Consider the following 14,256-nt stretch of genomic DNA (forward strand, 5'->3'; position numbering starts at 1 on the left):
TCATAAATTCTTAGCTTTCCATTTGTGACTTACTCACAGAAGTGTTCAGTGTGAAACCTGTTTGTCCTACCACTAAGCAGATACACCTATTCTGCTCTTTATTACAGGGTATACAGATTCTTTGATATTGTTCAGTCTGCATGAACTATGTCTTGTTTTTTAGATTTTTTTTCTATTCATTTATCATCTGTAGCAGTGGAAGGGAACTTTAGCTCAGGTGGTTCCAAGTTTGGCAATACTCAACAAACAAATGATGTTGCTATTTTTTCTTATATCATTGCAGGATCTGCTACAAGTGACCAACTGCAAAACAAATCACAGAGTTCATAGAAGAGATTTTTTTCAACACAGTAATTGTCAAATACAAACTCTGTTACTATAATATACTGCTTCTTGTTCTCTACAATTCATGACTTAAGTACCAAAATACGTACCAGTTATTATATATTGCCAAGAATTAAATAACTTAAGAGACTAATTAGACTTAAAATGCCTAATTGATACATATATTCTTGTGCCTAGTACTTCACCACAAATACAGCATAATGTCATCCAAAACTACGTTACTTTTGTAAGAACACTGGTTAATTTGTATAAGATATATAGCTTTTTATGCTTTAGAAATTAATATCTTTTGGGGAGGGAGAGGGGATCTAATTTATTTTCTTCACTTCTAGATGTGATAGCTCTTATAAAAGGTTGGGTTTTTAAAAAATCAAGATCCAGTTAGAACAGCAGATCATATAGGCTGATAAATATATTCAGTCTGAAAAGTATTTTAACAACGTGTCTTCAACTTGTCTGTTTAATTGAAAAGGAGTATGTTATGAGTTACTGTTGCATTTTCTGGCATATTACCTTTAAAATTCCTGTTGAGTTTCTTTTATGTTTACAAGGAAAGGATTAAATTTTTTCTCATCAAAACTAGTTTTTTTCCATAAATAAATTGTCAGGTTAAATTTGCACTAACGTCTGCTCTGACTTTTTTGTACACTCCATGGGCAGACTTCAGATCAGTCTTTCAATAAATATAATTCTAATATAGTTTCAGCATTCCCTTTATATACCTGTGTTAAACTCCTGCCTTTGTCTCGTACTCCTTTCCACACATACGCACAGAATTCTTTACCTTTATAATGGATCATAAAGATTGTCATGACATTGGAAACTTTTCCTTTTCTCACATACTCTGTCATTTGCTGCAACAATGAAAATCTTACTTTGACTATTAATGCCTATTCATTCTTCTAATACATGGAGAAAATGAATAGCATCGGTACTAGACAGGAAATACAATTCAGCTGCAGAATTTTCTACATGTCTCTGACTTACAGCTTGCTAATTAAAGTGCTATTATTAGTTTATTGTTTGACTTACTTAGACCTTAGAAAACAACTGAGGTTTTTTTGCATGATGAGAGAATTGTGTGTAACCAGTGATATGATAGTTCCTGAATGTATAAACAGAATTCTGAACACTTTTTAATTTAAAAGCTTAAAATAGTTCCTGCTTTAAGGAAATATGATAATGTATACTATGACAAATGTTCTTTATTCTTCTAACACAATAAGATTTGGACTTTTTCCCCCTAAAATGAAGTGCAGTTCCTGTGTATCTTAGCTTACATTTCTAGTCAATTATTTGTATTTTAATTTTTTGTTAGTACCGAAAGAATCCATTATATGAGCAGACTTTTTAAGTAATTTCTGTATATTGTATGTTTGAATTGGCTTTTATTGAGCAGCTTATCTTCCACTTGCAAGCTTATGGAAATATCAAATGTCAAAATAAGTAAAAAGTGGGAGAATTATTTACTGTTAGAAGAATGTTTTTATTAGTTTGGATGTCTTCTTTTTTAATGGAATCTAATCAGTACTTCTGAACTGCAGGTATAGTGTTCTAACTAAAACATAAGCTAGTAGTACCACTGATTGATAAACTAAATGGTGTTTATCCCTACTTTCTGAATTTAGAATATTGAGGTATTCTCTGTTTAAACTTGTCTGGGGGTATTTAAGCTTATACATATATGTGTACATATGTTCATACACACAGATCTCTGTTTTTGGTTTTCTCATTTCAAGTTCTTAGGAAGTATTCATGTGCTCTTTATTTGTAGAAATAGCTGCTATACAAAGAAGAACAGGTAGGAACTTTAACAACTGATCCTTTGGTGTTTTCTACAAATTATTTGTTGAAACTTCAATCACAGGCAAACTTGCATTTCTGGTTTCTGGAAATAGATAGTTATCTCTGAGGAATAAGACATGGCAAATAGCATGCTCAGTAGAATTTTAGGTAATTGAATGTGACTGAGTAAAATTGTTATCATTGTCATGAGTTTCTAATTGATGTGGTATTGAACTATACAAAAAATGAACCTTTATGACTCAAGTTATATTTTCCTTTGGAGAAAGTTATCTGTCAGTGTTCAGTTCTAGCCAAAGTAGATTTTACTTTCAGTTTTTTAATCAGTATCTCTTCTCTGCTTAACTCTTGATGTCATCTTTTCTGTGTATTCATTTTTCAGTCTGAAATTCAGCAGTGATGCTCTTTAAAAACTGAGACATAAAATGGTATAAATGGATTGTTAAAAATAACTTCAAATTGAAGATTAAAGCAAAGTGCCATTTTTCCCTAGACTTTCATTTTGTTTACATTTTTTCCTCTTAACATTAGTACACTGAACATATTGTAATAAAATACGGTCATATGACAATTGCTTGTGTGTGGATTTTCTTTTCTTCCTGCCCAGGTCTTGTGTTGTGGATACCAGAAGAGGGTCTTGGACTACACTGTGAAAGTGATTTGTTTAGTTGCCCAGCATTGTGCTTGGTGTCTTAAGATATAATCCTCAAAACAACCATGCAGAGCAGGTATCTTACTAAGTGAGGAAAATATTCTTGGCCAAATTCTTTGGTTTCAGTGTTTCATACATGCCAAATGACAGGATATAACTAAATTTCATACTCTCTATTCATGCCTTTTTAGGTGTAGAAATTCCTTCATTTTTGAAGTTGTACCTTACAAGTAAACTTCATTTGGATTTTTGATACACATCGTGTGCTTTAGGAGTAACATTTTTCAGGTGTTTAGTTTGAGTTTTTATATTACTTTAATCTGAAGGAATTTGGAAATTTTATTTGAGGTTTACACACCATTTAGGAAAAATCTTAAAAGCACAGTTATACAGTGGCAGGAGATGTGCAAATACATGTGATTAGGTTGTGTTCCACAAGTTTGTTTCTAAACAGGATGTTTCAAACACAAAGCATGATTTTTTTTCATAGACTCTGTTACAAAGTAAGTACCAAGCTAGCCTGTATAAACATATGCCTAAAGCAGCATTTTTCAGTGTGTTCCATGAAAAGGATTCTGTGAGCCAAATATGCTTTGCACTTGCTGTAGGCCTTATTCCCCTACCCCCCAGATTTATAATAATGTACCTCATCATATTAAAAGAGTCTGAGACATCCTGCTTAAGGAACCTGTTTAAAATTTGATTTAACTTAGTGTTTTTTAAAAACATTTCACAACTACCCCAAATTCCCTTTTCCCTCAAGTAACATCCCAGATAGGAGTAAAGAAATCAGCTAGAGCCTCTAATACATGAAAATTGAACTTATTCCTAAAAGAAGAGACCAGTGTATCATTGATAGAGGGAAGACATGGTAGCAATAACTGCATATTATGGATTGTATGTAATTTGCCAGGCCTAAGACTTAATTTTTAGTAACTTATGCAAGAAACTATAGAATACATGTCCAGGACAGATGAGGGTGTGGTTGATGTGGTTGGTTATAAGCTGTTGTGGTTTAGTATTGATATGACTGTTGCTGAAAGACTTGGTGCTTTAAGCAGATTTCCTGAATGCCTTGTCCTCCCCGTCAGCTCACATAACTGGTTGACAGGAGCACATTTGCTACTCACTGGGAAAATAAAAGAGCAAATAGCAAGTGTGTCTGGTCTGTGGCTCACACCCCTAAGCCTTGGTTAGCTTCTCTAGTGTTTAGGGGGAGAAGTGTTAGGGGTTTTTGGCTCCTACACTTCAAATTTGGGGTTGACTCATCTAGTTTTTTATTTGAGGAATTATTTGGGGGAGGTAATGCTGAGAAAGGAGGTAAGTGAGGGTGGATTTGGCAAGTGTTTAGTCATGATTTTATCTCAACTGCCCAACCTGAAATTTTTAGTAAGTCTGCCAAGTGAGTGTTTTGCATTTCAGTTCTATTACCAATGGAAATTAATTGGAAGAAAACTATACATTTTTTGTTCTTTGTTTGATTCCTTTGGATTGATGACTGTTGAATAGAAATAGAAGAGGATTGTACAGGCTGATCTTTGGCATCTTAACATTATTTGACCTCACTTTTTAGGCAAGGAATTATAAGCAACTTTGCAGTATGCCTTGATCTAGTAAATGATTCAACCTGAAAAAGTATTAACCGGTAATAGACCCTACAACCATAGAAATGAGAAAGTTTAGTTATATACTTGTTCAGTTACACACCCTGGTAAAAGATATTTTCATCTTCCTTTGTAAAAGAGATGCCCATGTGAAAAATACTCAAGCACTTTATTGTAGGGCATCATGCCAAGCTAATTGAGAAGTATGGACATAAGATTTGCCCTGCCTTTAAATATATTGAAAGTTACACGTATTTACGGAGCAGAGAGCACACGTTGGGGGAACAAGGAAAGAATAAGCTACACACTTACCTAATTCTGAGGAAGCCTTTCTTGTAGAGTAGCTTAGGCTAATTATAATTAGCACCACCTTGTTATATGGCAGATTCTTATGCAACTTTCTTAAAAGTAAAATTTCTATAGTGACCTATAACAAAATTGTTACTAAGCAAGATAGACACCACAGAAATCAACAATGTTAAATGATCTTTTTTTTTTTTTTAAGAACTCAATCTAAAATGTTGAAGTTGCAATCTAAAATTGCAGAAGTTGAAGCAGATGTATGGATTGTTGCAAATTAAGCTTCTGCTGCCATTTTATTTTTTCCTGAGTCTAGTTGTTGGGGGAAAGAGGTGGGTTGGGAGGGTCTGAGTCAAGACCACAATTAACAGGACCCCACTGTAGTTTGGAACTATCAGGAAATGTGCTGTGGTCCAGTGCTGACTTTGAAAAGCAGTCCGTCCTTCCTCAAGTGGGAGCATCTTGAGTTGGTGTTTTTTTGTTGTTGTTTTTTGATAAATCAAAATTTAAATTTTAAAACCAGCCATGGGAGTGGTGGGGTAGTGGGAAGCTGGCTAGACTGCAAAATGAATTGGACCCAGATTAGTATTCTTTTAAGTTTCAAACACTGTTCTGAAGACCTAGACTAGAGACATCTGAAGTTTTACAGTCTGAATGAGGACATACTGATACATGTAATGTTAAGAGGAAAGCTTTATTTTTGAGAAGATTATTAAATATGTATGAAGTACAAACTGTCCAGCCCAAGCTGGACAATGTACATAATTGTCATTGTATAATTATGTACATGTTGCTGGGTAATGTACATAAAAAGGTAAATAGAAGATGGTTCTTAGTAAAAAAGGTATGCAATTACTGTGGCCAAGATCAAAAGGTAACAACAGAGGGTTCGGATGTCTATTGCTTACAAATGATGTCTCACATATATCAAATACACATCTAAAATTGAGCTCTTTATCTTTCCTCTATTAATTTCTCTGTCCTCTGCACATTCTCCCCCAAATAACTTAGCACCAGATTATTTCTCAACTTTGATTCCTTTCATTCTCTTATATAGGCGAAATCATCCATTAGTAAACCCTTTTGACTCTACCTCCATTATATATAGACTTCGCTGGTGGTGCTAGTGCTAAAGAACCCTCTTGCCAATGCAGGAAACTTAAGAGACTTGGGTTCGATCCCTGAGTGGGGAAGATACCTTGGAGTAGGGCATGGCAACCCACTCCAGCATTCTTGCCTAGAGAATCCCATGAACAGAGGAGTCTAGCAGGCTATAGTCCATAGGGTTGCAAAGAGTCAGATATGACTGAAGTGACCTAGCATGCACATACTCTTGGTAGATCCATAGCATCCTTTATTCAGGGACTTATTAACTCCATTACTAAAACATTATTACTCTTGCTTCCCTGGTGGCTCAGTTGGTACAGAATCAGACTGCAAAGGACACCCAGGTTCGATCCCTGGGTTTGGAAGATCTGGAGGAGGAAATGGCAACCCATGCCAGTGTCTTGCCTAGGATAATCCCATGGACAGAGGACCATGGGGGGCTATAGCCCATGAGGTCGCAGCAGTAGGACATGACTTAGCGACTGAACCACCACCACTATTCAGTTCAGTTCAGTCGCTCAGTCGTGTTCAATTCTTTGCAACCCCATGGACTGCAGCACACCAGGCCTCCCTGTCCATCACCAGCTCCAGGATCATGTCCTGGAGTCATGTCAATACTCAAACTCCTGTCCATCGAGTTGGTGATGCCATCCAACCATCTCATTCTCTGCTGTCCCCTTCTCCTTCTGCCTTCAATCTTGCCCAGCATCAGGGTCTTTTCACATGAGTCCGTTCTTCACATCAGGTGGCCAAAGTATTGGAGTTTCAGCTTCAACATCAGTCCTTCCAATGAATACTCAGGGTTGATTTCCTTTAGGATGGACTGGTTAGATCTCCTTGCTGTCCAAGGGACTCTCAAGAGTCTTCTCTAACACCACAGTTTAAAAGCATCAGTTCTTCAGCGTTCAGCTTTCTTTATAGTCCAACTCTCACATCCATATGTGACCACTAGAAAAACCATAGCTTTGACTAGGCAGACCTTTGTTGGCAAAGTAATGTCTCTGCTTTTTAATATGCTGTCTAGGTTGGTCATAACTTTTCTTCCAAGGAGCAAGCATCTTTTAATTTCATGGCTGCAGTCACCATCTGCCGTGATTTTTGAGCCGTAAAAAATAAGGTCTGTCACTGTTTCCACTGTTTCCCCATCTATTTGCCATGAAGTGATGGGACCAGATGCCTTGTTCTTAGTTTTCTGAATGTTGTTTTATGCCAACTTTTTCACTCTCCTCTTTTACTTTCATCAAGAGGCTTTTTAGTTTCCTCTTCACTTTCTGCCATAAGGGTGGTGTCATCTGCATATCTGAGGTTATTGGTATTTCTCCTGACAATCTTGATTCCAGCTTGTGCTTCATCCAGCTCAGCGTTTCCCATGATGTACTCTCATATAAGTTAAATAAGCAGGGTGACAATATACAGCCTTGACACTCCTTTCCATATTTGGAAGCAGTCTGTTCTAAGTCCAGTTCTAACTGTTGCTTCCTGACCTGCATACAGATTTCTCAAGAGGCAGGTCAAGTAGCCTGATATTCCTATCTCTTTAAGAATTTTCCACAGTTTGTTGTGATCCACACAGTCAAAGGCTTTGGCATAGTCAATAAAGCAAAAGTACATGTTTTTCTGGAACTCGCACTTTTTCGACCGCCACTATTATGTATCTTAAATCTCTCCCCTTCTCCAATCCCTACTGCAGTATTATTGTCAAACCACCATCAGACTTTGCCTGTACCTCTACCACAGCCTCCTAAGTAATTGGTTTTCCATTTCCATTGTGTCCCTTTCAGTCCATCTTCTATAACAGCAAGTATTGCTGCATTACTTAAAACCCTTCAGTGATTCCACTGCCATCCTTAAGAATGAGTCCAATTTCTTAGAATGGGTTAACAAGACTGCATGGAAAGACCCCCAAATACCTCTTTAAATCTTTTTGTTTCACTCTCCTACTTAATTATTATAGTTGTACTGGCTTTTTTTTTCCCCAGTTCCTCGAGTTCACTAAGTTTTTCCCCTTTTCTAGTGCTTAGGCACTAGAAGATTACGCTGCCTGAAATGCTCTTCAATAATTATCCTTATGGCTTTTCTTCTCATTATTTAGGTTCAGACATAACCTATCCAGAGGTGCCATTCCCTGACCATCTTATTAAAAAAGATGTCTTTCCTATGGTTTTCAGACTCTTGTTTTCTTATCTGGTTGGTTTGCTTTGTTGTTGCCTGACTCCCTTACTAAACAGAAAGCTCAAGGCAGGATCTCTTTTATGCTTACTACACAGTATTCTCAGAGATTGGTATAGGTCATCTCTATAGAAGCCTCAATGAATGTTGAATGAATAAAAGGAAGATAGTTGTTTATAATGTAATTTAACTTTTCTTTCCCATTACTCTTTAGCATCTTCATATACTTAATGTTTGAATATTAGAACTGGAAAAAATTTTAGAAATCAACTAGCCTAATGTCCTTGTTTTTTCAGAGAAGTCAACCAAAGCAAAGAGAAGGCAAGATTACCCAGCTGGTTTTTGGCAGTTCAGAGTCTAGAATCTAGTTTCTCTGACTCTGTATTTTCACAAGAAATCTCACCTTGGATTGAACAACTGTGGCCCTGTCTCCTTGGTGGTTGTATTTTTTTCATAGCGGAGGTAGTTAAGAATTAATTCATTATTCGGGATTATCTGAAAATGGGTTTATCCACCCAAGTAAAATTTCTCACAACTGAGTTACCCAAACTCTGACTTTTTGTTGTTGTAATTAACATACAATATTGTATTAGTTTCAGGTGTACAGCATTGTGATTCTATATTTTTATACATTATCACTACAGTAAGACCAGTTACCATCCACCACCGTACAAAGTTGTAATATTATCGACTCTCTGCCCTATATATACATTACATCACTGTGACTCATTTATTTTGTGGCTGGAGCTTTGTACCTATAAGCATGTTGGAAGTAAATCTTGCTGAAGAATGATGGATTTTCCAATATTCACATACCAAGGACCCCAGACATAATCTTTACTCACTGACTCTGGTTTGTTCATATCAACATTGATTATTGTACTGTCTGAAATACTGCCTTGCCCTCAAGAGCACGTTGAATGGATTTTTCCCAAGCCTTAGCATGCTGTTCTTTTTCAGAAGTAAGGCATCTGAGGGTAGTAACCAGCTTCTTTCTGGATGTGGCCTTTGTGACTGTTTTCTTTGATGCCAGGAGGCTTGTTTCATTTCCAGCTTCCTGTCTTTGTTTCTGGCTGTAATTGCCAAAAAGCTCACACCACAATAAAATGGGTTATTACTGTAATGCAATACTCCTTGAACTGCCAGCCCTACCTATCTTAGGAAAGTCTTTAACACTTTTGAAAAGGTATCAACTGTTGTGTTATGTGGTCCAACCAGAACGTGAATTTAAGAAGTTATAAATTTTGAGAACGAAGCTGGATACTTAGTTTTCTCTTCTGCACACATTCCAGAAAATTATATATGCTGATGAGATTCTCCTGAAGAGTTAAAATGGAAGAGCAAACTTTACCTTGTTCTTTTACCTGTTTTTCTCGATTAGTTATATAAATATAAGTAAAAATGTGATGACTTCTCAATTATTTTGAATGATGGAAAGATCACTTGCTGGATTTACACATAGAAGATACCAAGAAAAGATAGAAGTTTGGAACATATCTTGAATATTTCAGATATATGAATATTCAATTTCAATTGAATATTTGAATATCTTCACTATTTCAGATACTAAATATATTAGATGAATTAACACATTTAATCCCCCAAACAAGAGGACTAACAGTGCAAAGTCTTCATTTGATTTAGGGTAACCTAGATCATGATGATCTTCATGAGAACTGACTTCATTGGCCTTGTGAAGGTGGAAGCCACGTTGCAGGGGGCTGAGGAGTGTGTATATAAGGTGTAGAAATTAATATTGCATGTGTAGGCAGCTTGTTTAAGAACTTTAATTGTGAAAGGGAAGAGGGATAAGACAATAGATGTGGAGCAAAGATTTGGATGTTTATAACTGTATTTTAGAAAATGAATAGTATAGACTTAGAAAATAAGGAGAGAAGGTTCATCTTTGTTTATAGGTAAAAAATGCACATGACTAGATAAAGTTTAAAAATTAATCACTAGCAATAAAATTTGAAAAGAGACCTATGAAAGTATCTAATAAATAATCATGCCTTACGGTTCTTGAAATAACTACCTCCCTGTCCGTACACATTATAATGTACACATAATGTTCATTCAGCATCTCATGGCATCATCTCAGGCTGTTCTTTTAATGTAATGCCTAAAGAGTGTAGGTTTATGAGATCTATATTAGTATTTTCCACTATTTTCATGTCATTTGCCTTCAAAAGATCATCTATTTTTAAGCCATTAATTAGTATATAAACAGATGGCACAACAACTAAGAGAGCTTTTTTAGAGTCAGAGGTTTTGGTGTATATTCAATTAGAACCCCAAATGGTATGCTTCTTTGTTCACACATTAACAAAAGTTATTGCATCCAAAATTTAGTTACAATAATTAAAATATCTACTGACAGCAAGGGAAAAAAGCCTACTGAGAAAAATATTTAAAATTATCATTGCCTATCTTCTGTTAAATGAAATTTTGGAGAGTAAATGTGGCAGGTCTTAGAAAAAGAGGATGTTCTGACACCCCAAGACAAAATACTTGAGCACAGAGCTAGACAGCTCAGGGCTAATTTTGGAACTCAAGAGTCAAAGCAAAATTTTTCTAAAGGCTGAGAAAAAGCAGATTTTAAGTTTACATTCTTTTGTTTAAAGTCAATATGTACAAAAGTAAGCTCATAAAATTTCCCTATCAAACAAAGCCATAATTGTGGAGCAATGTCTTCCTATCGCCCATACTATGCAAAGTCATCTTTCATGCCCTCCCTGTCCTTACCCTAGCATCTTCTGAATTGCTAAGCTCTGTTAATTACCTTCAAAATACCACTTGAATCTGTCCTTTTCTAACTTCTGTGTAACTCTTCTCACTCTTATTCTTTCCCAACCAGTCTCATTCCTTCAGTTTTTCCTCTGTCATCCTTGCTAATCTATATCCATCCTATTCCTGGATGTTAATTTCCTTTTAAGACAAATGTAATCATGCATTAAAATATTCCTGATTCGGAGGGCCCTTGGTCCCTATAGCCTACCAGATAAAATCAGTTCACCCTTAGGTCCTTTCTTCCTACCCTCTATATATTCCCTGGGTTTGCATGAAGCTGGACTGTTCTTTTTTCACTAAAATTCTTTTTCTTTTTTCTATCAACCTCTGTCATTCTATTCTTTTTTTTTTGAATTTTTAAAATAATTTTTATTTATTAATATTTTTAGTTTTGGCTGTGCTAGGTCTTCACTGCTGTGCAGGCTACTCTCTAGTTGTGGCGCGAGGGCTTCTCGCTGTGGTGGCTTCTCTTGTTTTGGAGCACAGGCACTAGAGCACGTGGGCTTCAGCAGTTGTGGTTCCCAGGCTGTAGACAACAGGCTCAATAGTTATGACGCATGGGCATGTGGGATCCTCCTGGGCCATGGACTGAACCCATCTCTCCTGTACTGGCAGGCAGATTCTTTACCACGGGAACTCTGGCAGGAAAGGAATCAGGAGATCCTGCTCCAGCACCACCCTCTTCTTCATCTTCTTCAAATTCCAAATTCTCTTCTTCACCAGGTGCTAAAATTCTTCTTAAAGGGACAGGCTGAACATCAAATGGGAATTCTTTATTGTATGTAAGAATATTCTTTAGGATTGGTTTTAGCTTCTTCAGATCTTCCAGTTTAAATTCTTCCTGGGACTGTGTGGACTGTAAAGCTGCACTTCGTAATTCCAAGCATGTTGCAGTTTTGCCTGTGGTTTTCTTTTGTTCTTCTGTGAATTCAGAATTATTGTGTTGAGCTTGGGCCTCTTTTTGTAGGTGTCTTGCTAATATCTGATTCTCATCTATCGCCTCCACCAGCTGGCCCCAAGAGTCGAAGTCGGCGCCTCTCCTAAAACTGGCGCCCCAGCGCTGCAGCAGACTTCGGGTCACCTCTGACATGGCCGGTCCCCACCCGTCCCCTCCCGCCCCTACCCCCAGGAAAGGCTGGGCTCTAGGGCGCCATCCTCCCCGGGCCTGGCCCCGACATAACAGGGCCAGGAGGAACCACCTCGGCCACCGCCGCCGCCCGCCAAGGAGCCGCCCAAGCCCATTTGCCGCCACTGTCATTCTGTTCTATTCTGTCTTTTAGGTCAAGAGTCACTTTTTTCATTAAGCTTTTTCATGTGGTTTTTTTTTTTTTTTTTTCTTTGAATTCCTGTAATGTTATTTCTCCCTTAGCACATTCTGTGTTATAATTGTGTATGTATCTGTCTTCTAGTCCCTTGGACTAAATATGTCTTGTATTTTCTAACATATAGGAAGGTGCATGACATGTTTTAATTATTCTTGAACCTTGAAGTATATTGACTAATGAAACATTAGATTGTGATTCCAATCTGTAATGATGGTACCCTGGGGTCAATTTAAAAGGAGATGTGAGTAGAGGGACCAAGTGGAAAATTTGCATAGGTTCCAGTGTTTTGGATCTGTTTCTCTGTTGGATGTAAGAAAACATTACAGCTGTACTGCTTTTCCTTCATCTCTTGATCTGGGCACCAAGCAAACTTGCTGGATTGCTAATGTATTTACATATGCAGATCCCAACAGATGGGACTTGGGCTACCACAGACCCACCAATTCATATTTGGTTTACTTTGAGCTGAGTTTATTCACCCTATGTGAGGCCTTACCATATTCAAAAGATATATGGGTTAGTGATAACAAGGTCCTTCTCTCAGAAGACTGGAGTAGATTTGGCTTGAACAGCTGTCTGTGTCCAAATGCTGGTTAGCAGAAAAACACAATGATATTTTATATTTCTCAGGGACATGTGGGTCCGTGGAGATAAAAATGGTAATTTCAGCAGATGTGTTGATTTTACTCAGGGAGAAGGTGTCAGAACACTGTACCAGCACCAAAAATAGCTTCTTGAATGTCTGAATTTAGAAAGATTAAAAATAAAAACATTTTTACATATTTTTCAAATGGTGGTAAAATATGCTATGCTTTACACAAGGACTTTTTCAGTGTGCTTATTTATTATTAGGACTTTCTTGCATAACCTAATTGATAAACATTTCTGCCAAGTTTTCATAAATTCCCAGGGATTTCTCATCTGCCTCTTTCTTCTCAAATTATTTACTGATATGGAAAGGTTTGTTTAACAGCATTTTGTTATCCACATGCATCTTAATCCATTTTTGAAAAGAATTTGGTTTTGGCTGCTATTCAATTTCAGGAGAGCAAATTAAGCAAGGTGGGTGACTGAGTAGCTGGTTGGCAGCTGGGTTTTAGAATGGCTTTGTTCTTAATCTGGTTTGCTGCAACTGCATATTACTCCAATTTCATTCTTACATTCAAACAACAAAAATAAGGTTTTGCTAAACACTGTGAAATTAAGGGAGATATGAAATAATGTGACTTCTGGATATGGAATCCCATTAGACTGTTGAAAACATATGATACCTTTTTATTATTACACAAAGATGAAAGAAATATACATTGTAATACCACATATATTAGATTTTACTGAGACTGAAGTCACTTTTCCTGGAAATTGACAAGTAGAATGAAACCATAATATGACATATGTCATTCCTAAAGTGCCTCTAATAATTAGCATGAGGTCCATTATAGAACTGAAAATATGGGTTACCAAAAATATTGACAAAATCTGTCCCTTGGGTTATTAGCTAACCTGACAAATGATTTCTACCTTTCATCCTTATATATTGTATAACATCTGTATTGATTTTTTTTGATCAGGTTCTTGAAGTGTCTTATAAAGAATGTTATATACATACAGACTATTACAGATACCTTAGAAAATCAGAGAGCGTCTTTCATAGAAGGTATGTATATCAAGTCATTTGGTGCAACGAAACCAAATCCTCAAGCAAAATGGGAATTTATGGCTCACAGAACTGTAAAGTTGCAGGGGTAGATAGGTCTGACTTTAGTTGTGCCTGCATCCTTGGCAAGGCTGTCTCCACCTTTTGAGTCTGCTTCTCTCTGTGCTGGCTTCATTCTCTCCACCTGATGGTAGAGTTGGCTGCTGCTTCCTGATCTACATCATCCTTAGAGGCTTGAGATGCTAGAGAGAGAACACCCTGTGCACAAATTCCAAGGAGGATTCTGACTTGGCCCAGTCTGGATCCTGTGCTTCTCCTTCTTGGAACAGTCACTGTCTATGTATATTGGAGAGAGGGGGCAAGAGTGAAGCTGGTCGACTGCAGATGTAGAACTCCGGGCAAACCTGGCTCTCATCTTAACTCCTCATCAGGGCTACATGGACCAAGAAGAGTCACTGGGGAAGAGGGAGGGCTGGTCCCCCGGAGGAAGGAACCATAGGCAGA

At 37.1% G+C, this 14,256-nt stretch overlaps 1 protein-coding gene across 3 annotated transcripts in view; it reads left to right on the forward strand.

The window, feature by feature from the left end:
• PPP1R2 (protein phosphatase 1 regulatory inhibitor subunit 2) overlaps positions 1–12,886 on the forward strand; it is a 30,089-nt gene extending 17,203 nt beyond the window's left edge. For 2 of the 3 annotated variants that reach the window (XM_025286068.3, XM_006047528.4), the window contains exon 6: positions 284–2,719. In XM_025286068.3, the coding sequence (XP_025141853.1) occupies positions 284–330 (47 nt within the window). In that variant the 3' untranslated portion in view covers positions 331–2,719. Of the gene's footprint in view, positions 1–283; positions 2,720–11,779 lie in introns of those variants that run through there. The other variant, XM_044943282.2, reaches the window with a different exon arrangement.
• The last annotated feature ends 1,370 nt before the right edge of the window (positions 12,887–14,256 follow it).

The sequence above is a fragment of the Bubalus bubalis genome, chromosome 1 (assembly GCF_019923935.1).
Source record: "Bubalus bubalis isolate 160015118507 breed Murrah chromosome 1, NDDB_SH_1, whole genome shotgun sequence".
In the NCBI taxonomy this organism is placed as follows: domain Eukaryota; kingdom Metazoa; phylum Chordata; class Mammalia; order Artiodactyla; family Bovidae; genus Bubalus; species Bubalus bubalis.